At 36.9% G+C, this 25525-nt stretch overlaps 3 protein-coding genes across 4 annotated transcripts; 2 read left to right on the top strand and 1 right to left on the bottom strand.

The window, feature by feature from the left end:
* Positions 1-1581: 1581 nt before the first annotated feature.
* Positions 1582-2848, bottom strand: LOC129938631 (SAP domain-containing ribonucleoprotein). The gene is made up of 2 exons (XM_056046298.1): positions 2656-2848; positions 1582-2589 (listed from the first exon to the last, which is right to left on the bottom strand). The coding sequence occupies exons 1-2, from the start codon at positions 2683-2685 to the stop codon at positions 1783-1785; spliced, it is 837 nt and encodes a 278-aa protein (XP_055902273.1). The 5' UTR covers positions 2686-2848; the 3' UTR covers positions 1582-1782.
* A 3486-nt stretch (positions 2849-6334) lies between these two features.
* Positions 6335-7142, top strand: LOC129941814 (uncharacterized). Its single transcript, XM_056050546.1, has 3 exons — positions 6335-6546; positions 6603-6813; positions 6882-7142. Exons 1-3 carry the CDS (start codon positions 6526-6528, stop codon positions 7115-7117), a joined length of 468 nt encoding a protein of 155 aa, XP_055906521.1. The 5' UTR covers positions 6335-6525; the 3' UTR covers positions 7118-7142.
* A 1729-nt stretch (positions 7143-8871) lies between these two features.
* Positions 8872-25498, top strand: LOC129954229 (A-kinase anchor protein 17A). 2 transcript variants are annotated; one of them, XM_056068003.1, is made up of 7 exons: positions 8872-9167; positions 9357-9542; positions 16059-16519; positions 16583-16840; positions 23583-23790; positions 23853-24508; positions 24569-25498. In XM_056068003.1, exons 2-7 carry the CDS (start codon positions 9462-9464, stop codon positions 25320-25322), a joined length of 2418 nt encoding a protein of 805 aa, XP_055923978.1. In that variant the 5' UTR covers positions 8872-9167; positions 9357-9461; the 3' UTR covers positions 25323-25498. The 2 variants fall into 2 exon arrangements, with proteins under 2 accessions (XP_055923978.1, XP_055923977.1); XM_056068002.1 differs by having other exon boundaries at positions 8872-9542.
* Positions 25499-25525: the final 27 nt, after the last annotated feature.

Below are 25525 nucleotides of genomic sequence, written 5' to 3'. Positions count from 1 at the left end.
TGCTCCCTCTGCCTCCCTTGAACTCACTTGACCACTTTTGCACAGTTGATAATGAAGGTGCGGAACTCGGTAAACTGCCACCATTTTTTCGTGAATAGTTTTTTGACTTTTTCCTTGCTTAGTGAGAAATTTAATTACAGCGCGATGCTCAATTTTCACCATCATCGTCTCAGTTGCCATTATGATTCTGTTTAAATAGAGATTTAACGGTAAATAATAATCACATTTATATGAAATTTTACATAAATGCACTAAAATAATAGTATTACTTGATAAATAAGTCAATTTATATATATAACCACGTCCCTCGTATTTTATATTTTATTTTTTTTTTTATTATTTATATTCTTTTTTATTGTTTATTTTAATAACGCAAGACTGTGTGCAAAACAATAACTGTGATTTTGCTGTATACCGACAAATAAATAGTTAAAAACTATGTAGTTTTTTACTTTATGAATTACTAAATATATATATTTTTTGTTCTCAAAATCTTTCTTTTTGTTTTTAAACAAAAAACGTGTGTTATATTTCATGATTTTCAATAAATAAACTTTTAATAATTTATTATTGGAATGCCGTAAAGCGGTCCCTAGACTATCAATATTATTGAACAATATATTGCACAATATTATTGACTGGTACCCCACACTAAACAATATTTCGCACAATAAATCATGCTCGATGATACGGATTATTGTTGTGTGGCAATTGCTCTTGCTATTTCATTAAAAAAAAAGAAAAAAACAAACGCAGATGGATGAAGGACTGGTACAAAAAACGAAACGTGTTTACTCATCAAAATTTATTAAATGAGCTGGCTTTGAGCGAACCCAATGATTTTAGAAATTTCCTGAGGATTTTCTCTTTTTTATTATTATTGTTTGCCATTTTGACATTTAATTCAGGGAGATGTTTTCACTACGAAAACTCAAAACAAATGACAAAATATTGCGCAAACACATCCACAGACTATACAATAAATTTGGTTGCACAATAAATATCAAAAGGATTTTGATTTCGTACAATATATTGCACAACCTTTCAATATGAGCCCTAGACTCTCAATAATATTGTACAATATCAAAAATTGCACAATAATATTGATAGTCTAGGGACCGCTTAAGGGCACAATTTTTGACGTATGTCAAGAAAATATTAATTTCTGTGGCGTATACGGCAAACTCATTTTGTAATAAATTTTAAATATTCTGAAAACTAAAAGCATTGTAGAATAATTCATTACATTTTCTGAAAGAAGATACCCGTATGAATATCTTCCCAGAAACATTAAAATGGCGCTTACGGCAACCCAATAACGACGATAAGCTGTTCACAGATTTATGTTCCATTCTTTTGTTTTGTTGTTTCCTTAAGTTGTCTCTTTTAAAGCGCAAATTGATCTATAACTATAATGCGGAACTTGAAGTAAAAGTTAATTTCTTCCCAATGAATTTTGTTTAAAATGAATTGAAGGTCACGTTGCTACTAAATTCCATACAATATTGTACCTATTATAACTACCGAATCTGCAAGCTGAATATGCCTTTTGCATTGCGATTTCATCAAAGAGCGAAAAACTTATTTAAGGTTTTTAGTAAACAATCGTTATTTTGTTTTATTTGTTGTTAAATACATATTAAGCTGGATAGTGCCTTTTTACACAAAATAAAGTAAATGTTAATATTGAAAGAATTTGATTAACTTTTAATAATAAATCGAGGTGGTGGTGGAGGAAATTAAGATTTTTAATTTATGAAAATGGAAAAAGAAAAAACAAATTCATTTGGCCGCCGTTTTAAACCTCTCCAGACGCTGCCGCGCCTTCTCCGCATACACGTCCTTTCCTTGAGCCGTGGACTTTTTGTCACTGTCCCCAGACACATCGCCAAATCGCTGTTTGCGTTTTTCCAACCGCTCATTGGCTGTTATTTCGGCAATGGCAGGCGCAACAACACACCCAAAGCGCTCAGCTCGTTTTTTAAGCGTCTCAATCTGTTTTGCATCGACTTCTTTACCTGCTACGGTTATCGGGATGCTGCCTCCAATCGAGTTTGTATTCGAACTGACCACTTTGTTCTCTTCAATGCCGAACTTTTTGGCACGCATTTGGAGGCGTTCCTCCAATGTGAGTGCCGAGACCTTAACTATTTTTGGCTTCGCATCGATTTTGGATATTTTTGTTTCACTTCCATTTTCGTCGTTGGGAGCAGGATCGGATTTGACGTCTGCAGCTGTTGTTTCCATAGTTATAGGTGTAATTGAACTCTTTCGCTTGAGGACAATCTTCTTTGGTTGAGGCTGCGGTTGCGGCACTGGCACTTCGAGAGCTTTGTCTGTGGGTGAAAAAGAAATGACGACATCGCTGCTTGGCGATTTCAGAAGCTCGTTCTCATCCGGTGGCAATATTAGCGCTTTATCTTCCTCGTCGGTAAGAACATCTTCGAGAAGATCTTCACCTGAGATTGCCGTGTCTTCGAGTGAAAGATCACCGTCAATCAAGGCAGTTTGGAGGCGCTCTTGTAACTCGGTTTTGTTGCCAGTAGTCTGCAAGCCACGGAGTTTTAGTTCACGCTTCAGATCAGCAACCTTCGGAGATAAATTTGATTTTACTTCAGAGCAGATGTATTAGGAAATTAAGCAAAAATAAAGTACCTTCATTTTAGAAATATCATTTTCCGGCATTGTCGGAATATTTTGAGAATACTTTGCGTTTCGGAAATTAACTAATTGAAATAAATATTTCAACAAATAAAACAAAATTCAATATTTCTTTAGGGAATTTCACTTCAAGTAAGGGCCAACAAATAAATTTATTGCTTAAATAACATACAATTTACATGAGCCATACCCTATTAATTTTGACATGCGTTGCCAAAGTTATAGGGAAAAAAATAAAACAATTTGTAGATGGGATGTGTTCAAAAAGTAATTATTGTTTTAAAGAGCAGAATATCTCAAACTGTTCTTCAGTTGTTATTATGGTGGACTTACATGTTAAAATGGTAGATAGGTTTTTATCTGAAAACCATACTCTGTCTACTAACTCCTTCTATCCCATCCCCGCGGTTAACATACGGTGCCTAGTACTTCAACAACTTTATAATGGGTTTGAAACCCAATCTCCAGTTGTTACGGGTAGCAAACAAGAGAGGGGTCTAATTCACCTCATCGTATCCAAACGGCAGCGGAGGAATTCCCAAGATGGAATTAACGGTGGCTTCTACCGTATCAGTTAGGTTGAACTACTTCGAAGCAGGACAGTTCACCTCCGCGGGTTTACCTCTGCCAGTTTACCACCGCCAGTTTACCTCTGCCAGTTTACCTCCGCCGGTTTACCTCTGCCAGTTTACCTCTGGACAGTTTACCACCGCCAGTTTACCTCCGCCGGTTTACCTCTGCCAGTTTACCTCCGGACGGTTTACCTCCAGAGCAGATAAGGTAGTTTATTATTTTCAAAACTAGCATCGAATTGAAAACTTTTGGCATTTAGTTTTGTGTTGTTCTTTATTTGTATTACTTATGAAATGAATTATGACACCTCCACAACACCATAACGTTTTTTTTCTAGAGCAAAATATTCATTTGATATTTAAGTAAGTTTTTGTGTTTTTTTTTTGAATATTTAACAGAATTCAATCTTTTTAATCAAACAAAGCTCAAATTTCTCTTTCTTCAATAGACAAAACGAGAAATTGACCATAAAAACATTTATGAGTAACAGTTTTTAAAAATAAATAAACTCACGGCCAAATAACACTATAAAATAAAACACTAAGAAGCAGAAATATCGGCCTTTGCATTTATTAAGAAGCATCCTGTGAGCAAAATAAGCCACATTTCAAACTACCTTACCTGCTCTGGAGGTAAACCGTCCAGAGGTAAACCGGCGGTGGTAAACTGTCCAGAGGTAAACTGGCAGAGGTAAACCGGCGGAGGTAAACTGGCAGAGGTAAACTGGCGGTGGTAAACTGGCAGAGGTAAACCGGCGGAGGTAAACAGTCATGTACCGGAACTACTTAGTGAACATCGTGGGTCAGGGTGACTTCCTGACCACATAAATCTTGAGACCTTCTTTTAAGACACTTTCAGTTCGTTATGAAACTTAAAAGACTGATTATGGTAATATGATTGAGATCGTTGTAGATACCTCTAGGTATATCATGAGTTTTTAAGCTAGAGCAGGGCATATACAGAGGAAGTGAAAAACTGTTTCCTCATCTTGCTCATGCAAACAGTTTCTGCAAAAGCCATGTTGTGCCTGAATGCGTTGTTCTGTAGTATTGGCGAGTTCATCTGATTTACAATTTCCTGGAATGTCTCTATGGCACGGCATCCAGCAAATGTGAATATTAAACTAATGTGCCATCTCTATAGATGATCGACAGTTAGGGACTGTTATGGAGTGGCAGGGAGATTTAAAAAATGTATATCAGATGTTGATATCACATTTTTTCAAACCCTCTTTAATTGCCAAACAATCCGCCTGGAACTTGCTACAGTAAAATATTGGCAATATTGGAGCTTAATAGGGCAAGTGGTTCCTGGAGTTACCTTGAAGTAACCTTCAATTATTTTCAAAATAATTGCATCCTAACTTCGCGTGTTGGTATCATGTATTCCTTAAGGCTACTAGCGCTTCTGTTAGTTCAGCGGTAATATGGATATGTCAAAGTTTATACTAGAAGATCCCCTTAGTTTCTTTTTGGATCAAGAAACCAACAGATGGCATTTGAAAATTAATTAAGCTTTTAAATTGAAGTCCCACAAAGCTGCTGGACTGACCACATTACTGTCCAATTATTCAAAGTAGTAGGCGATGACTTGGAAGGGAGCATGCACTGACTCATCTGCAAAATATGGTCGGATTTCTATCCCCGATGAGTGGAATCTTAGCATAGTTCAACCTATACACATATTTTGAGGGCACTCTCTAAACTGCGCCATCTCATCTGCGGAGGCATCAGTCTCCTTAAATTCACGTATAAAATTCTTTCTGCCGTATTATTTTAACGTCTGAAGCCAATCGTCAACATGATAGGTACATGTCAGTGTGGCTCCAGAACAAGAAAGTCTATCATATACTCACATTATGGCAGATCTTGGAAAACCCAAATTAACTTCAAATCGATACCCACCATCTCTTCATTGATTTTAAAGCCACGTATGACATCATCTTTAGGGAAGAACTTTACACGTCAATGTCTTGTTTTAGCATTCCTGTAATACTTATCCGTTTGTGCAGATTAACGATCGAGAATGCACGCTTCTCTATCAAGTTCAAAAATGATGTCACCGATGCGATTGATGTCAAAAAAGGTCTTAGGCAAGGCGATGCACTGTGATGCGACTTCTTCAACATCAACACTAGAGGCACAATCTTCCAACCAAAGGTCCATCCAATTACTTGAATACGCCGATGATATTAACGTAATTGGAAGACCAAAGCGTGATGTCAGTGGAACGTTTTTGAGCATTGGGGCAGAAGCGGAGAAGATGGGTCATTGAGAGCAAGATGAAGTATATGCTGTAATCGAGAAAAGGGCATTGAACAACGACGTTTTGGAAAAAAACGTAAAAAAAGACGGCTATAACTTTGAAGTAGTTAATGACTTTGTCTACTTGGGCACCCCTATAAATTCAGACAACGACACAAGCTCTGAAATCAAACAGAGAATAAGTCTGGCAAATCGATGATTACATTATCAAATATGTCTTAAAAGTGACAGTTCGTGAAAACAAACAAAGAAAATACTCCAAAACGGACCAATTTATTGTAATTCCCAACTATTGACTGGACCATTACATTCATTGCTCTTATAAGAATAGGTGTACAGATATCATTTGGATTTAGTTAATTGCTAAAAGCAAAACGAGGTAATCCATAATTTGATCTTCAGGAAATGGTTTAGAGATAATTAGATACACGCTATTTTTCTATATTCTTAAAATGAGAGTTAAACGTACATACTTTGAAATTTACATTGTAAATACCCTCTCTGTTGTTAGATATTGCAGGAAATAAAAAGAAAAACTTTGAAAAAATGTGCAACAAAACTTTTAAAAAAAATAACATAATGAAACGACATTGGTTTGATGGATAGAGAAGATTGTGGAGATTTTTCTTTACTAACTTTCCAGTCAACTTACCCATAAAGTTCCTTTTATTGGTTGGTAAGTTTTTGGCAGCTTGCCAATCAGATACTAGAAACTTGCCACACTTTTAAGTCCCTTATGTCATCTGAACCTGCCCATAGTAACAATATTTAAAAATAAACAAAAAATGGTAAGGCGTTCATAACACGAAGATGAACACGAAGATGATATAAGGCGTATTTTATTGGTAAATTATAAGCTTGTGCAGTAATGGAAAGTAAGTGCAGTAATGGAAAGTGTGAATAAAACATATGTTCACTATTATATGCACTCTTATTTTAAATTTCCAAGTTGGTATCTGTGCAAGCATACTTATGTCAAAATCAGCTGTCAACAAAAAGAATAAATACTTAAAAGAAAAAAATTAAAATGGATAACGAAACAAAAAAGGTAGAAGTTATTAAATTTTAAACTTCTTGCCAAAAATAATATGTTTTTTATTTCAGATCCTATTAGAGTATTTATTGGACTCATCATCAAGCAGTGAAGAAAGCAGTTCATCATCAGAACTTGATCGCTTAATGAGCTCTGATGATTCTTCATCTGATGAGAAGCACGCAAGCGTTTCGAATTTTATGAAAACTATCGAGGATTATAGTGAGCTCGGTTTTAAATCCTACTTCAGGTTGATTCGCTCAACAGTAGAGAAATTGATAGGTGAACAACTTGCTCATTCATCTAACTATTTATTTAAAAATATAAAAGCGTTTTCTATTTATTTTCAGAAAAATACTCTCAATCAGAATCAGAACAACGAACTATAAATTCGATTAAAAAAATCGTGGTTAGTGTGTGCATTTTACATAATTTATGCATATCCAATGACGATAACATCACATTGGATGAAGAAGTAACACCACAGGAAAATAACTTGGGGCACAACACAAATCCCGAATTGAATACATCCCGGAATCGTCGTGAAACATTGTTTACATATCTGTGTCAAACAAATATAATTTAGTTATAATTAAAATTATAAGCTACCCACCAAAGTTCGATTTTTTTTTTTCAACCTATGTATTTACATATTTTTTTGCGTTAATTCACAAAAATACAAAAATGTCTTTGCAGAAATGATTCACATCGCACCATCAATTTCGGCAATCATTCATAAATGCATCAAACCAGCATCACTTTTTGAGTTCACTTGAGCAAACTTCCTTCAAATGATACTAACGACCGCAAACTTCAAAACTTTAAGAAAAAAAACATGAAAGTAACAACTACAATTCAATTTTAGTAACGAGTTTTTTATTTCGATAGCAGTTTTTCTATTAACTCGTATTTCTTTTTACGATCCTCCCCTTTTTTTAGCTGTAGCTGTGCCCTGGCCTGTTGACGCTCTTGGAAACGTTCTTCCACTCTTTCCGCTTCGCGCTGCCTCTGCATTATTTTTTAATTAAGAGTGCCTCTCCACATTAAATTTTTACATATTGTTAGGTGCCAGCAGTGAGACAGGTAGATTATATGTGAGTGAAAAAGAGAGAGATGGGTAGATTAAAGCCCAAATGCAAACAATATTCTTGGATTCAACATGAAAGATTTTGTATTGTATGAGTGAAAGATAGATAGATTTCAAGGGTGTGAGATAGGGATCTGCAGATTGATTTTCTCTTCATCGTATGGACACAACGAACATAATAAAACCCAGCATTAAAAATCTAATGTAGACACGCACTAAAAGGCAAAAAAGCCAACAGAAGGGTGTGAGGGGAGATTTTGTCCTTCCCCGTAAGCCCGTCTTGCCTACAAGTTCCCATTTGCTGGCAACTCAGTTTTCAACGCGAAACATTCAGGGATACAATTAAACTTTCTCTTCTCAAAATAAACTTACACTGCGATAACTGACACGAAGCGAATCAGGGCGAATCATTCACAACGATAACAAAAATGACAAACAATGCCGCGTCAGTGAATGTGCCACTTTCGCGTTGGTTTGGGAGAGCCTTTAAACCCGACCAATGACGGAAGTTTTGTTTTCGCATAAAATGTTTCGCTTTGGTTTTGGTCCTAACACACATCACACGTCAATTTAAAGATAGCACTGTGATTAATGATGATTTTTGGGTGATGTCAAGTAGTCAACGCATTGAATATTTACGTTGACAGTCTAATCGTAGATTAATATTTCAAACCAATTTATTTTTATTCTAGTGAAAACAGAGCACAAGAAAAGTACGAAAGCATCCCCAAATAATAAAATCCTGCCAACCTTTAAGTAAAAAATATTTCTGGAACTGGATGAAGTGTCATTCTATTCCAGCATTCCAAAACTTTATATAAACTATTTATACGCACTATTTTTGCTGCCTTATTTATCCGCACTATTTCTTTGTTGTTGTTTAGTGTGTAAGATTTTGCTGCGCTGCGTATAAATTTACCAATAAAAAACGCCTATAATAATGATAAAAATGTCGTCTTCACTATAATCTTCATCAAATGCTCTGCATTTTGGGAGTCGTCGCAAAATTCCATCATTCATCTTCGTGGAATCACACACAGTCAATTTGTTGGCACACATCGATTCCACTTTACTTTTCCTTTTAATTACAATTCCATAGTGGTTCTGCCTACAATCTGTTTCCCGCGTAACTATTGCTCTTTGAGAAGCACTGTTTATACGATGCTTCGGCATGGCAAACCTGCCTACGTGCACCGACGCATATAACTGACGGATAATCCAACGCTTATCATCGCTCACCTCAACTCAAGTATACCAAAAGAAGTCCATTTTGAAGTTTCGTAGATTTTTCTTTTTCTGTAGCCAAATCGAAATCCCAAAAAAAAACAAAATTTGGATTTGTCCGTTTGGCCCTCGAATCGTCGTCTTCTTCTGCGTCTTGAGAAGTTTCCAAAAGAAGAAAGCGAATCAAAAAATCTGTTTCTATAGTGCAGATCAAAATCCTGTATTTTCTTAGAACTAAAGACTTTTATTTAGTGGATCGTGTCTCATCGACAAAAAGAAAAATCTAGGAGTCGCGGAAATCGGGAAATCTTGCTCATTCGAGAAGGCAAAGATATAGTTGTTACGATTTGTGTGTCTATTGGGTTTTCTTTTTTAAGAAAATCCTCCTAAAACAAATACATTTATATATATATTGATTTATATATATATTTGTATGATTAATTATTAAAATAATATACATTTTTAAACGTTTCTTTGTATTCATTGCAATATCGTGACCATGATCCATCTGCAGACAATTACAAATGTTTCCGATTGTGTTCCGCTGTATCTGCCGCACAGTTTATATCTCAAACCTGTGGCCAAGTTGAGTTTGTCGGTGGCTTTACCACCGAACAAAATGGGCAAGTCTATATCGAATTTCGACATAATGGACAAATTAACAAAGGCATTTGCACCGGATAAATTTCTAATTCTGAAGGTAAGTTTTGGCTGGATCCTTGCTCTATTTATCATTTTCCTAAGAACCTGCGCTCTAAAGTCGTCTTCTTTTGGTCGTATTTTATATATAAAATTTTAATATCAAATAAATTCACATCTCAGAAGAAGCAGGTAGGTACCTTTTAAGAGAATAGGAATTTAAGCAAACCAGACAAAATTAGGGAGAGTGAGTTTTCCTGCACCCAAAGAGGGTAAAGAGATTGACTTAATTAATGTTAGGTATAATGAAGCTTTGTTAACAGGTCATCTTAAGAAAAAGTTCCACAATTGATGATGGTTCGTAGCGAGAGCTTAATTCAATACATATGTTAATTAGAATCGGCAAGCAATGCACTTCAATTATAAAACCGCCAGAATTCAATGAGGGTTCTAAAAACGAATACCCACTGCTTTTAAAATGACGAGGGTAATAAATTTTATTCTGTCTTAAGTTCATACCTTTTGAGATAAGGTGTAGTAAAAATGCTCCTAGTGAAAATACTCCATTTATGAATGAATGGATTTTTCAAAATAAAAAGTCAGGTACATTATTTGTTTTCTTTGTTTGCAGGTTTAGTTTTATTCTCGCCAATATAAAGTTGAAAATTATGTTACGAACAAACAAAAACGAATACCCTTAGCTTTCAATTGATGCATGTTTCTCAAAACCGCAATAATTATATCATGCGAGAGCTATTAACTCGCATTTCTAAACTTTTAAATATGAACTCAAACCTTTTTGATTTCAGCATGAGTAAAAATACTTACTTACTTACTTAAGGTGGCGCTACAGTCCTGTGTGAACTAGGTCCTTATCCAAAAAACTTCTCCATATAGCTCAGTCCCTCGCTAGAGTTTCGCGCTCCAAGTTGGGTAATGTCACTTTCCACTTGTGCGTGCCACCTGATCCGCCGTCTTTTTCTACTACGCTATCCTGTGGGTGCGGATTGGATGACTTTCCGGGCCGGAGCATTGGTTTCCATGCGCCTTACGTGACCCAGCCATCTTAGTCGTTGGACTTTTACCCTTCTGGCTAAGTGTACGTCTGTACAGCCCGTACAGCTCGTCTCGTAATTCCATCTACACCTCCACTCCCCTTCGATGCATACGGGACCGTAGATCACACGAAGAACTTTTCTCTCGAACCAACCCAAGGTGCTTTCATCCGCTTTTGTCATAGTCCATGCTTCTGCACCTTATAGCAGGACGGGGCTGATGAGGGTCTTATATAGCGACACTTTGGTCCTTCGTGAGAGGACTTTTCCACTCAATTACTTTCTTAGCCCAAAGAAACAGCGGTTAGCAAGAGTTATTCTGCATTTGATCTCAGCGCTGACGAAGTACTTGACTACCTCAAAGTTACGTCTGTCGATGGTGACGTTTTGACCAAGATATCGGTGTTGTATGTCCTTTCTTGACGACAGCATGTGCTTTGTTTTGCCCTCATTAACCCTTAAACCCAATTTTACCGCTTCTGCCTCAATACTCACAAAAGCCCCATTGACATCACGCTGAGTTCTTCCGATTATGTCAATGTCATCAGCATATGCCAGTAATTGGACAGACTTTTGAAAGATAGTGCCTCTAGTGTTGACGTGTGAGCTCTGCACTATTCTTATCGATGTTAAAAAAATCGCATGACAGCGCATCACCTTGTCTAAAACCTTTTTTGACATCGAAAGGTTCTGTTAAGTTGTTTCCAACCTTAATGGATCAGCGTGAATTCTCCATGGTCATCCTGCACAAACGGACGAGTTTGGCAGGGATGCCAAAACTAGACATTGCTCTATACAGCTCGTCGCTGTAGATGCTGTCATATGGGGCCTTGATCTCGATGAAAAGATGGTGGGTGTCGATTTGGTGTTCTTGGGTTTTTTCCAGGATCTGCCGTAATGCGAATATTTTATCAACTGTGGACTTTCCTGGTCTAAAACCACACTGATTAGGACCTATCAGGTTGTTGATGATGGGCTTTAGTCGTTCACATATTACGGCAGAGAAGATTTTGTAGGCGGTGTTAAGTAGACTGATTTCTCTATAGTTGGTGCAGTTTAGAGGGTCTCCTTGTTTTTAGGATCGGGCAAACAATACTGAGGTTCAATTCATCCGGCATTCCTTCTTCTGGCCGTATTTTACAGATAAGCTGGAGCATGCTCCTAACCAACTTATCTTCAGCTGCCTTAAAGATCTTGGCCTTCAAGCCATCCGCTCCAGCGGCTTTATTAGACTTCAGCTTAGATATGGCAATCTTTAGTTCGTCTTAGTCGGGAGGACGGGATTGTTGGCTTTCGTCGTTTATGTTGAATGGATCATCCTGCCTGATAGCAGAATTAGGTCCGACGTCGCCGTTATACAGTCTGCAGAATTGGTCCTTCCATATCCTCAGCATTGACTGCAATTCCACTATGATGTTTCCACTTTCGTCTTTGCAGCCTTCGGTTCTTGGTTTATGTACCTGTGAATTTCGTTTGTCATAAAACTTTCGAACTTCATTCCTGCTTTTAAACCTTTTCCTTCTGAGAAGTCGGCGTTCCTCTCGCCTTTTTGCTCAGGAGCAGCTCTCGTCCTTTTATGCAGAGCCGCTTTGCGTGCCTGTTGTTGGCTGCATTTGCCTGCCGACATTCCTCATCAAACCAGGGGTTCCTTGTTGGTGGCTGTTTGAATCCCAGCACATCAGAGGCGGCTTCTCTGATTGCATCTTGGCAATGTTGCCACAGGTTTTCGATACATTGTGTTGGCGGCAGAGAACTTCGAGAGAGGTTACTTGTAACTCGGTCGGAAAAGGATTTCGACGTTGTACCTTCTCCCAGACCTCCCTGTTTTGCCTTGGGTCTGGAAATCCGAAATGCTACCTTGGTTACAACGAGGTAGTGGTCCGAGTCGATGTTAGCTCCTCGGAAAGTTCGTACATCTATGATCGGGGAAGCGTGTCTGGCGTCGATCGCAATATGGTCAATCTGGTTGACGGTAGATTTATTTGGAGAAGTTCTTTTGTGGATGTTAAGGTGTGGAAAACGCGTACTATCTATGAGCCTGAATCCGTTGTCGGAAGTGTTGTTGTGCAGTCTGTTTTTCCCGATTATTCCACCAAAGATGTCTTCCCTTCCTAGCTTGGCATTAAAATCGCCCAGGACAATTTTAATATCGTAGGTCCTAGCTACGGCTCATATGTTTTGTCTAAGAGGTCGAAGAACATATCTTTGGTGTTGTCATCTTTCTCTTCTGTGGGGGCGTGCGCGCATATCAGGCTAATGTTGCCGAAGTTCGTTGTCCTTAATTCGTTTGCGTAGGTTGTCAACAGTAAATCGGATCGTATCTGAGGCTTGTTGGTGCCTCGCAACTATGAAGTTTTTACGTGGCCAGGAAGTCAGCTTTTCATCAGTTTGTTAAAAAAAACAGTTTATAACTCAGTGCCGTTATCGGTGCGTAAAATCTTGATTTTCTAGTTGCTCTGACTTTCAGCAAAATTTTGAATTCGACAAATCTTTGAAAAGCTTCAGACTTTGCTTTCAAAAAATAAACAAAGATTTTTCTACTAAAATCATTGACTAGTACCATGATATAATTTGCACCAGGTTATTAATTCCAGAATTTCCATTGTATTGCGCGAGTCCCCTTTTTGTTGAAAGGCATTCGGGTTTGCTTGCCCTTCACAGAAACTTCATAGTTTTTCTTGTTGACTTTGATAAAGTTAACCCCACAGAAGCAATTCTTCAACTTCAGCAAACTATAAAAGTTATGGTGACCCATGCGAAGATGCCAAAATTCACTATCCTCTGCTTTTGCTTCTTTGACGTTAAACACCTCGGACATTTTTCTGAACATCAACTCATAGATTCAAATTTTCTATCCCGCTTTCATAGACATGTGAGCCGATGCCCCTGAGTCAATAAACCAATCATCATTTCTATTCGTGTAGTGATTAAAGTTAGCAAAAGTCCAATTTCGCGCGTCAGTCCTGAATCCTCAAAAGCTCGTTTCAGATTGTTCCATACTTCTTTCGCAGACTGAACATGGCCGAAGTTTATTGCATCGATCAGTAGAATTATTTTCGCTCTGGCTTTCGTCACTTTTACCGAATCCGGTGTTAAATCATCTATATATTCGACGCAGTCCTAAAAGTCTTCCAGTTCAATGAATGATATAACTGACCAAGTGTTGCAACAATGTATTTAGGGATTTAATAGGATTTTTGGGGACAGTTTATTTGGTTTTTAGTCAATACATAAAATTAGTCATTACGCCTAGGTTAGGTTAGGTTATAGTGGCTGTCCAAGATGGAAACGGACACACTTAGGCCAGTTTAATGGCCCATTGTGATACCACATGAATCTTGAGACTTCCTCCTAAGCTCAATGGAACCAGCTTGAGTCCCTTGCGAAACGTGAGAGGCTGATTATACCGATATGATTTAGATCGTTTAGATCGTTAAAGAAGAATTCTCCTAGGTAATTCTTGCGTTTTCGAGCTAGAGCAGGGCATGTTCAGAGAAGATGGAGAACCGTTTCTTCCTCTTCCTCGTTTATACAGCTTCTGCAAAAGTCATAAGACAGTGTCCGGTTATGACACCTATTATCGAGCTTATATGCGATCTGCTTAGAGAGAGCAAGCACCTTGAACGTTTTAAATCCAGTGTTGGCCAGATGTTTTTTGTGGCTTGACACGTGGTGATGTTGGTCCACCTGGTGCCTGCCCTCCTCGCAGCGTCTTGCATTAGTAGCAGTTTACAAGTAGCGATTGGTATGCCAGTACTTGCCAAACGTGGTAGGATGGGCTGTACTGTACCGTTCCTGGCGAGTTCATCTGCCTTACAGTTACCTGGAATGTTACCTGGGCCGGCACCCAGCAAAGGTGAATATTAAAATGTTGCGCCATCTCCATTAGAGATGATCGACAGTTATGGACTGTTATAGAGTTTGTAGAGACAGAGTCCAGAGATTTGATAGCGGCCTGGCTGTCAGAGAAAATACGGATATCAGATGTTGATATCACGTTTTCTTTGAGCCAAGACAAGACTTCCTTAATTGCCAAAAGTTCCGCCTGGAAGACGCTACAATGATTGGGAAGGCGGAATGAGAGACTTAATTTCAGTCGTTCAGAGTACACACCTCCACCAACCCCTTCTTTGGTTTTTGAGCCATCTGTGTAAAAATGGATTGACTCATCCTCCAAGAATGTCCTATCCTCCCAAAAAGATCTGGTAGGTATAGAAATCTGGAAGTTTCTGTCGAATTGTAGGTGGGGGATGGTGTAGTCTGTGTGCTTTGGAATTGATTCTAAGTACCTTAGAATTACGGAGTGGCCTATGTTGTTGTTAGTCCACGGCGACTAAGCATTGAGGCGAATAGCAGAGCTTGCAGCTATTTGTTTGCTAAATATGTCAAGAGGTGTAAGGTAGAGCAAGGTGTCCAGTGCCGCAGACGGGGTCGTGCGAAGCGATCCGCTTATACATAGGCAGGCTGAACGTTGGACTTTATTTAACTTATCCCTGTTTATACCTTTCTCTAAAGCAGTCCACCATACTGCCACACCGTACATTAAAATCGGTCTGATTACCGAAGTGTATAGCCAATGCGTGATTCTGGGCTGTAAACCCCATTTATTACCAATAGCTTTTTTGCAAGAAGAGAGAGCTACATTAGTTTTTTTGACTCTTTCCTGTACGTTGCGTTTTAAATTTAGTTTTTTGTCTAAGACAAGACCTAGGTATTTAGCCTCGTCCGAGAAAAGGAGGGTTGACAAATAGAATTTTGTATCTCCTCGAAAATAAGACCAGATCGGTTTTGTGTGGGTTAACACCCAGTCCACACCGATCAGCCCAAAGTATTAGTCTGTCCAAGGCATTTTGTAAGAGTTCTTTTAGGATATTAAGATGCTTTCCTGAAACTGCTATAGCAACGTCGTCCGCATAGGCTATCACTCCGAAACCCTTCGCATTGAGACTAGTTAGGATTTCATTCACCACTAGGTTCCAGAGGAGAGGGGATAGAACACCACCTTGCGGTGTCCCTCTACTAACGAATCGTCTGCTAGAAGAATTACCCAGTTTTGAGTTAATTATTCTGCTAGTAAGCATTAAATGAATTAACTCCCGAAGCGAACTCTCTACATTTAGAGATGCCAGTGCAGATGTGATTGCAGATGCGTCCACGTTGTTAAAGGCACCTTCGATGTCAAGGAAAGCAACCATAGTGAACTCTTTATGATGGAGGGAATATTCGATGCTGCGTACTAAAGTGCCTAAGTGCCAGAACCCAAATGGCTTATTTAAGAAAGCACTTTTCATGAAAAGAATTACCTTTGGAGAACGTGTCAAAACCTCGCAATAAGCTATACCCGTGAAAAAAACAGGGCATAAACTAAAGACATATGATCGAGTGGAAACAGGCTTACACTTATCGCTTTTATTTTGGAAGCTGTTTATTTTTTAATTAATATTATTGATTTGTAATTAATTTTTACTGAGTTTTAAATATAAATGTATTTAACTTTAAAATGTTGTTTTTACATTTATTAGGTGACGAAAAGCACCCTCGAAAATATAAAATTAGAAGCCGAGTTAGAAGAACCTAGCCGATTGCCGAATGCTTTAGCACGTCTTGATGGAATGTCATTTAAAGTATCGGGATTTACTGAACATTTTAAGGTTCGTACTAAAGAAGCAAAAGATGAATTTCCTAATCGACACGATTGGGATATATTCTTTCGTGATGCACATTACATGGATGAAATGAAAGCTGGCGAACGGCCAGATACAATTCATTTTGCAAATCTACCCATTCGATGGTTCTGTCCACGTCACATGGAAAATGATGAAAATGTCAAGCCTAGCGAGAGTATTTTTAAAAGAATTTTCGAGAAATTCGGTCCCGTTCGAGCAGTGGACATTCCAGTTTGTGATGTGTTTAGACAAAAGATGAGCTCAGATGTAAATGGAATTCATGTACACAATTTCGAGCAGGATCTACTATTCGAAGGGTAAGTCAAAAAAGTAATTTTAAAATAAAATTAAATAAATTATAGTTAAAAATTTAAATTTAGATATGTACAATTTGAAGAATACATTGGATTTGTTCGAGCAATGGACGAATTTCGAGGAATGAAGCTGGTGCGGAAATTTGTAGATAAAACTCAAGCCATCAATTTGATTGTAAATTTCGATAAAAAGAAACATTTAAGCGAAGCTAGTATTCTGCGGCGAGAACGGATGAGAAAGAGTCTGTTAGCAAAGGTTAAAACAAGAGAGGAAGAAGAGGAAAATAAAAGAAAAAAAGAACAGGAAAAACTTGAGCGTGAAAGGTTTGATAAAATAATATTTATAAATTTTCTTCACAATTAAATCTAATTCAGGTGGAATTTCAGCAGCTAAGATTTTTATCTGTAATTTATCTACATAGTTATTCTGATCGTATTTGTATAAAATTGTATAATGTTCACAAAAACGAGTCATTTAGAAACCCATCTAATTCAACTCTTCCACTTTCGCTGTTCCTGCTTTAGTGGGTATAGTAGTCCTGTAGGCGACAGTTACTTTGAACCACCGAATGTAGACATTCCAAGCTTTTATTTGATGACTCATTTGCGACTATGCGCATGAGATAGGATGGTAGCAAACAGTGTTTTGATGTGGGATGTGAGCGAACAAAGGGTTTGGTGCAGGTGCAGGTTTTTTTTGCCCGCAAAACTGATTTGAAATCTTCATTCAAATCTCATTAAACTTTTTTTGCATTTTTCCAATCAGTGTTTTACATACCTTTGCACCAATAACCGCAACCAGAAGTGATACAGTGCGTTTCACATGGTTAGTCGCACTATTTTTTTCGTCAATAAATTGTAGTTTCTCTGTTTGTTTTTCTCATGAACTACCAAACAATGCATTTATTTGAAAGGTTATTAAATTCTCTTGGAAAAAAACCTAAATTCAAGAATAGTGAGAGACGCCTAACGGTTATTTTGATCTCTTTCTTCCCCCGAGTTAAAAAAAAGCTCAAATAAATCGGTTCACTTGGTTAGACGCACCTGTTTAAAGTTTGAAAAAAAAAAATTAAGTTGATCGATTTCTAATTTTTTTTTTTGCGTTTTTATTATTATTATATTATTTTTTACAGTTTCAGTCCTTTGTACAACCTCCACGACTTGAAATGACATCAAAAATTCTACTTTTAAGAGATTCATATAACTTATTTAAATAATTTAATGAAATCCAGGCATCTTTTATCGCGGCAATAAGCTCGTCCCAGCTTTCATACTGTTTGCCTCCATCATAAATTTGACGAGTCAGCCATCCCCAAACGTTTTCTATAATGTTTAGATCAGGTGAGTATGGTGGCCACGGCAACAATTCCACATTTTCACTAGCGAGAAATGCTTTTACTACGTGCGCGTTGTGGATTGGAGCATTGTCTTGTTGTAAGATCCACTGGATTGGTCTAAAAAGCTCTCTTATTGCTGGAAAAGCTATTTCCAAAAGAGCTTTATAAGAAACTCCTGTCATTTTGTGAGAGACAAAAACCAACTCAAAGGCGCCGTAGTATGAAATGGCCCCCATACCATTACTCCTCCTTTCCTGGAATGATTTCGATTCAAAAAGCCTTCGTCTTTGCAGATGTCATGGAAATAAAAATTATACCCATCAGGACCATCTAGGTTGAACTTTTTCTCATCAGAAAACACGACATTTCTCTAATTTAAAACGTTCCCAATCTGAGTATCCCATGTCATGTGAAGACGCGCGAATTCAAACCGAAGTTCCTTTCTTGCAGCGTTTAGGGGTGGCTTTTTTTAGCTTTTTGAATTTCAAGTGTGGAGCACTTAAAATAGTTCGACGAATCGTTGATTTGCTGGCACTTACCCCCGCTAATTGCCTGATTTTCATTATGGAGTGTGCTGAATTTGAGGCAATTCTTATTATTTTTCGCCTCTCGTTCGGTGTTAAGGCTGTTTTTGTTCTTCCTTTATTATTTTTTCCGTAGGTAGCAGGGTTTGATAAAAAATTTCGAACTGCTTTATCACTTCGTCCTATTTTACTTGCAATTTTCCTCATAGAATACCCTTCTGAGTGGTAGGCCTCAATTTTTGCTTTTTCCGCCACCGTCAACATTTTTTTTTACCCATTTTCACTTTAAATACTCGAAAAAAAACTTTTAAAACGTACACTCATTAACCAAATTTAATTTGCATTACCCAGCATTCAGAAAATAACTGAATAAGTTCGTGCGTCTAACCAAGTGAACCGATTTATTTGAGCTTTTTTTGAACTCGTGGGAAGAAAGAGATCAATATAACCGTTAAGTGTCTCTCACTATGCTTGAATTTAGGTTTCTTTCCAAGAGAATTTAATAACCTTTCAAATAAATGCATTGTTTGGTAGTTTATGAGAAAAACAAACAGAAAAACTGCAATTTATTGAGGAAAAAAATAGTGTGGCTAACCATGTGAACCGCACTGTATCTTAATGCAAAATGGTTTTATGAACTTCGCATTATTTTCTATACACGCAAACCATTAGGATGAGGCCACACATTTTGGAATCGATTTTAGATTTTAAGAGCTGGTGGAAGTTTTGGACCTGGAAACGTTTACTACCGTTGAAAAGGTAGGCATTTCACCAATAAACATTTATAAAATTAAAGAGTAACTTAGAAACGAGCGTTGAAATTCCCAAAGATCAAAGACTAAACTACTTAAAAATTGTATAAAAAAGTGCGTCACCAGGATTAGGTTACTTGAAACATTTTAGAAAAAAAAACGATAGTGACATTTTATGGTTTAACAACATTTTTTAATAATAATTGTTTACATTAGTAAAAACTATGTCCGTCATTTTCGTATATAAGCTAATATTTGGAATAGAAACTTTCAATTCTTTCGGATTCACGAGAAGCTTTAGATTAAGTTGTCCTTGTCTTCAAATTGTCTGCCAGACTAATAAACTTTACAAAATAGTGCGTAGGCAAAAGTTTAACGTCGTCTGATTGAATTCAACTTCTACCAAGTGTTGATGGGGTCATTGGGCAGGTTCAGCCAACATAAGGGTCTTCATTTGAAGTCAACTTCATTCTTTGAACTTGAATTTTGATCAAAGAAACTAGTTAGTTTTTCAAGCGTCATGAATTTCAAATTCGGAACTTTACTTTGAATCTCTACTTTAAGTTCATAGAACAAAACGTACCAACAAAATATTGTCTACAAAACACTCCTCAGACAAGCTACAAGTCCACCACGATCTGTATTTTGTATTTTAAGGAATTATTAGTTATTTCTTTTCCAAATTGACAAGGAAACCTTTTACAGAAAACATTCAATAAAGTTGTGCAGAAAAAAATTAAATCATAGAGTAATAAAGTTCAGCTTTCGGTTGAATGAAAAAACATTATTAACTGTCATTTTGACATAAAAAGACTTGACTTGATAGTTAGGGAGATTTTTCTTAACTAACTTATCAGTCAGCTGTCTATTAAAGTTGGGTTAATTGGAAGGTAATTTTTGGCAGCTGGCCAATCAGATACTAGAAACTTGCCTAACTTTCAAGTCCCTTATGTCGTCTGAACATGCCAATTGTCTTGTTGGAAAATTTAAAGCTGAGATCACACGATTGGTCAAATGAACCGATTTCAGCCGAAATTGTTCTGTATACATTTGGTGCAAGAAATGTTGTGTAACAAAAATATTTTTAGGTGTTCACACAATTTATGTATTTTAGCCAAATATTTTCTGCGCTTATATGGCACTGCAAGAATATGACCGATATCTGTACAAACCTGTCACACGATCTGGCATTATTTTCAACAGCTGATTAATATATAATAATTGAATTTAATTAAAAAAATACAAAATAAAATTAAATTAAAATGATGTCCATACGGAAAAAAAGAAAATACCTGCCATAATGTGCAACTGTGTATATTTACTTGAAAAAAAAGAAGAAAGGCACGGAAGCGAAGTGTTTGGGCGAGGGATTGGCTCCTGGGAAGGAGTACTGATGGCGCTTGTGTAAAAACTTTGGTGGAGTTCCAAGAAATCGAAAATCAGAAATTTTTATTTTAACATTGCTTGCGAATGAATGAAGCAACTTTTGATGATCTGCTTAAATTAGTTTCTCCACAAATCAAAACAAAATAACACCAACATGCGCCAAGCTATCTCAGCAAATGAAAAATTGGCAGTCACGCTTGGTTTTTTAGCTCCTGGAGAAAGCTTCAAAAGCTTATCGGTTCACTTTCGAATAGCACCAAATACCATATCTTTGTTTGTGCCAGAAGTGTGCAAGGCCAACTCCTAACAACGTACATAAGCAATTGAGCCAAAGAAATTCGTCAGGAATTTGAGCAATACTTCATGTCGGCTGCTGGTGAAATACCTTACCAATATAAATGTCTATGTTAAAGAAAAATGTATGACATATTTATTTAATTTTATTAAATTTCAAATTAAATGTAATCATTTCATATGAAAGAAATAGAATTTAGCCCTCATCCAACTTTGAAAGCGCATCCATGGTGTTCTTCTTTATAGTAATGTGTAACTTTTTGGCCAGTTCTATCTTTTTTTGTCCAATGTGACGCTAAATACATGCAGAAGCTATGCTCTGTATCAGATTCCAATAACTTTGCTGCTTGTTGCAAAACAGTCTCCGCCGTTGATTTTTGTGCAGGAGTTGGAGATGATGAATGTGACGAAATTGGCGTAGCAGGCAATTCGCTCAACGAACCTAGACTCTCACTGGCAATGTTAAGAGTTGACACCGATAATGTGGTTTTTCCTTTGTCCTGATTGCGACAAAACTAATTGACAGTCCAGAAAGAATAATGAGATTTCGTGGTGGATGCACCTTGGCCCGATTTTATCATTAATTTTGTTTGTGTTGTTGTAGGCTGTTTTCACATCTGCCCATTTGGCTTTACATTCATCTACGTCATGTCCGGGACATTTAGTAGCAACATCTCGCCATGCATTTTCTCTCTTTTGGCGGCCCGTGTAATCTGCAGAAGAGTAATCCCAAAGGCATGAATTGCTTTCAATTGTTTTTATTAAATTAATGACGTCTTCTGTAGACCATGCCGCCGTTGTCACATGAGGTTGTTTTCGCTTATGTTTTTCTGGCGTTGGTGTTGCTTCCTTTGTCGCCTAAATTTGTGCACACGGAATTGTCCAAATTCATCACTTCTTCTTCATCTGTGTCCATGATCTCAAAAATTAAAGCAATATTTATCAAGTATTTATATTTAAAATAAATACAAATATAATTACAAAAAGTTGTATGAATACTGCTGATGCAAGAAGTAGTGGTGTGTGTTTTTTTTTATCAAATCAGTGCTGCCAAATTATATAATAATAATAAATTATGAAATAGTTATTAAAATATCGTAATTTTCAACAACAACAACAAATTAAATGCACTTATCTGCTTTGATTGGTCACTACGATCGGTCATTAAGTGGCAGAACAATTATCTGTACATTAATTACTTTTTCTGTCTTCATCGGTGTGTTAACAGTTCACACGATTGGTAGAAGACAGCTCATTTTTATCTGCCTATGCCCATTATTTTCTGACATTCACACGATCTGTACATACAAATGGACAAAAATCGGTACATTTGACCAATCGTGTGATCTCAGCTTAAGGCAGAGGTCCAAAAATGTCTTTAATTATTGGTAAAACCGTTTTTGCAAACATTTATAGTTGTTCCCGTTCATAATTGTGAACAAAAACTCCAAGTCGATTGTGAAAACTCCCCACACCATTACACCCGATGTACGGTTGTCTTTTCAAAATAGGGTCATCCTTTCTTAGATCATGGTCAAGGTTAATCTTTTTTTTATCCGATAAGACAACGTGTTTTTATTCACTGCCCAAGCAACCTGCTCTTTTGCAAAATTCATCCTTTGCTACTTGTATACTTGCCTCAAAATTGTTTTATTTTGTAGTTTTTTTCTCTCTATTAGTTTGAGCCGTTTGTATTCTGGCTGATACTCAGCTTTGAATTTGAGACAAGCCATATAATTAACCGTTTTTCTTATGACGTTGTTGTTTTTGCATTGTACCCTCTTCGATTTGTTCCATATTTTTGTGAATCAGCTTTATGAATGCTCACTTTCTTGCTTCTGTTAAGTCGCCTTGCTGTTTCACGTCCTGAGAGTCCTAAATCCTTGAAAGCATCAAATTTTGTTCTTTCTGTATATGTCAAAGTTTTTCCAGAGCCTATATTTGTTTCAAATCAAATTTAAACTGTTGTTTTCAACACTCTTTACAAAAGTTTTAAAAATATGGCATCATCTAAGTAGAGCTTTTTTTTATACGTTGTTTTAGTAGTTCATTCTTTGATATTTGAAATTTTTAACGCTCGTTTCTCATGTGTCCTTTAATTTAATGGATTTCTTTTGCTAAAATACGAACCTATTCTCAGGTAGTAAAAGTTTCCGGGTACAACACCATAATGTGTGGCCTTATTCTAGTTGTTGGCAGTGTATATCAAAAGCTTACGGTCGCCTCCCATAATTCAGGCTCAACACAGGTGTAAATATTGTTTGCGTACTGATATTAATTTAACTTAATTTTGCATAAATCGTTAACTTCTATGTGAATTCCATTTATGTTATGTTTAAAAGCGACTTCATAGAATCAGTTTCTCAACTTCTAATCTAAGAGATATTTTCAGTTCTATGACTCTAAAAGTCTAAATACATTTGTTGTATCTTCTCCTTCTAGGCAACAATTACACCTAGAACGATATTTTTCTTCTCTTATTATTGGTTTTTTTTTTTTTTAATTTATGCAGACTTTTATAAACATTTTAATATTCAGGTTGAATAAACTTCAACTTTATTTGAACAAAAATTATGTTTTCTGTGAGGAGAAATCATTTACAAATTTTCTCCTCAGAGAAAGTATAAGAAATAAGAAATAAATCAATCAATAGATTTATACATTCGTATCTATGTTATACGATGGTCAACTTAAATAAAATTACTATAAATTATGATTAAGACAAAACAAACACAATAAATGCATTTGAAGAGAAAGCGGAAAAAAATTTCAGAAAAATTGCTGAAGAAATAAAACTCAAAGAGCTTGAACGCCAACGTGAACGAGAAGAGCAACGCAAACAGAAGCACCTCAAAAAACTCGAAGAAAAAGGCCAAATCGAGTTATCTCGAAAAATTCGTCTCGAAGAGAAGAAATTACTTATTGTAAGGCGTAAATTGGAAAGTATTCGGGTACTTGAAGCTCTTTTTGAAAGGCTTAAGGTATATTATATACCATTTTAACAAAAAAAAAAAACAAATTTGTAATAATTTATTAATTCTAGGTAAAAGACTTACAAGAAAAGGGTAAATCTATTTCTCACACAAGTGTGGATTTACGTCAACGATTGGTCGATAAATACAAATCAGCAACTGAAAAGCTTCTTGACGAACAAAAACGAAAGGTTGAATCGGAAAAAATTCAAACTGGTTTATTGGGACTCTTGAAGAGCCGCAAGAGTGATAAAGGAGAAGGTGGTTCTGCCAATGGCAATGCAAAGGAAAATGGCAAAAAGAGAAGAAAATCTCAACGTGCTTCCTCGAATTCATCATCTTCTTCTTCGGAAGATGAACCAAAGAAAAAACACGAAGTTAACTCCAGAGGTGACCAAGTATTCAATCCATTTAAAGATGTTTATACCCCTGAAGCTGCCGCTGAACTTATGAAAATGAGTATGCTCTCATATGGAGTCTTCCCAGGAATGCCCGTTTATCGACCCTTCGCACCGACTCATGCAATGCGTGGGTACATACCTCGTGGCAGAGGTGGAGGTATGAGAGGTCCTCGGAGAGGAGGCTTTAACTATCATGGATCATCGTCAGGATATCCTTACAAAAATTACTACAATGATTATCGGAATGATGCAGGGATGTCTCACGACTATTCCGATAGACATGGCGGTTATAACAATTCTCGATCATATTCAAGATCCCGATCTAGGTAAGGATGAATATGAAGTATGTGATTTTCAAAATAAATATGTTTTTCGTCTCTTTTTAGGAAACGATCAAGATCTCGATCGAGAATCCAGTCTAGATCACATTCAAGGTCTAGATCAAGAACACGATCCCGCCATCGTCGTTATTCCCGCTCAAGACGATCGAGACACCGTTCAGATAGCCGATCTCATTCACGTTCAAGATCCAGATCTCGATCAAGGAGTCATCGCAGCCGAACCAGAGAGAGATCAAACTCCAGATCGCAATCCCGAACAAAAGACCATTGTCCTCGCAACAAATCAAGATCTCCACCAAATTCAAAATCACACTCTCATCGATCCAGGTCTGATACAAGGGACAAATCAAGTCGTAACCGTTCACGATCAATTTCTCGGAATCATCGTTCTAGATCCAAAAGCCGTTCGCAATCAAGAATACGCTCAAAACGCTCGAGGACTTTGTCAAAACCTAAAGAAACTTCCAGCCAGCAACGTTTGCAAAGTAGATCCCAATCGAAAACAAAAACTACTTCCCGACGATCAAGTTCCAGAAATCGTGCAAGTTCTAAATCTAGATCTGATTCAAAGTCCAAAAAGAGATCGAGTTCCAAATCAAAAAAGAGATCAAACACCAAATCACATCATTCTGGACATAGATCAAAGGCAAAATCTAGATCACGTTCTTCTTCGAAAAACAAATTGAATTCAAAAAAGAACTCGAAACAACTTGTATCCACTCGCAGATCGCATTCACCAACATCTTGGTCAAAATCTCCTTCAGAACCCCGAAGATCCTGGTCAGCAGGCGAACCGTAGTCCTTGTTCTATAAATCAAAACTTATATTGAAGAAATTTGAAACCAATTTTGTATCATGTATAAAGATAATACTTATTTCATTTGTTTTGTATGTCCTCTAGTTCTTGAAATAGCTAAACAATTTGTATTTAATTAAGGAAAACTAGAAACAAATAAATAGGAAAATTTCATTGAAGATATTGTTTCATCGTGTACAAAATAA

Source organism: Eupeodes corollae, chromosome 1 (assembly GCF_945859685.1).
Source record: "Eupeodes corollae chromosome 1, idEupCoro1.1, whole genome shotgun sequence".
Classification (NCBI taxonomy): Eukaryota; Metazoa; Arthropoda; class Insecta; order Diptera; family Syrphidae; genus Eupeodes; species Eupeodes corollae.
The sequence above is the reverse complement of the archived record's forward strand: the minus strand, read 5'-3'. Positions and strand labels throughout refer to the sequence as shown.

Bases quoted from the DNA above. Each gene is read 5' to 3' on its own strand.
- LOC129938631 (XM_056046298.1), bottom strand. From the start codon at position 2,685: ATGCCGGAAAATGATATTTCTAAAATGAAG. The intron at 2,590-2,655 runs GTACTTTATTTT...TTATCTCCGAAG, and splicing joins ATGATATTTCTAAAATGAAG to GTTGCTGATCTGAAGCGTGA.
- LOC129954229 (XM_056068002.1), top strand. From the start codon at position 9,342: ATGATCCATCTGCAGACAATTACAAATGTTTCCGATTGTGTTCCGCTG. The intron at 9,543-16,058 runs GTAAGTTTTGGC...TACATTTATTAG, and splicing joins ATAAATTTCTAATTCTGAAG to GTGACGAAAAGCACCCTCGA. The intron at 16,520-16,582 runs GTAAGTCAAAAA...ATTTAAATTTAG, and splicing joins CAGGATCTACTATTCGAAGG to ATATGTACAATTTGAAGAAT.
- LOC129941814 (XM_056050546.1), top strand. From the start codon at position 6,526: ATGGATAACGAAACAAAAAAG. The intron at 6,547-6,602 runs GTAGAAGTTATT...TTTTTATTTCAG, and splicing joins TGGATAACGAAACAAAAAAG to ATCCTATTAGAGTATTTATT. The intron at 6,814-6,881 runs GTGAACAACTTG...ATTTATTTTCAG, and splicing joins AACAGTAGAGAAATTGATAG to AAAAATACTCTCAATCAGAA.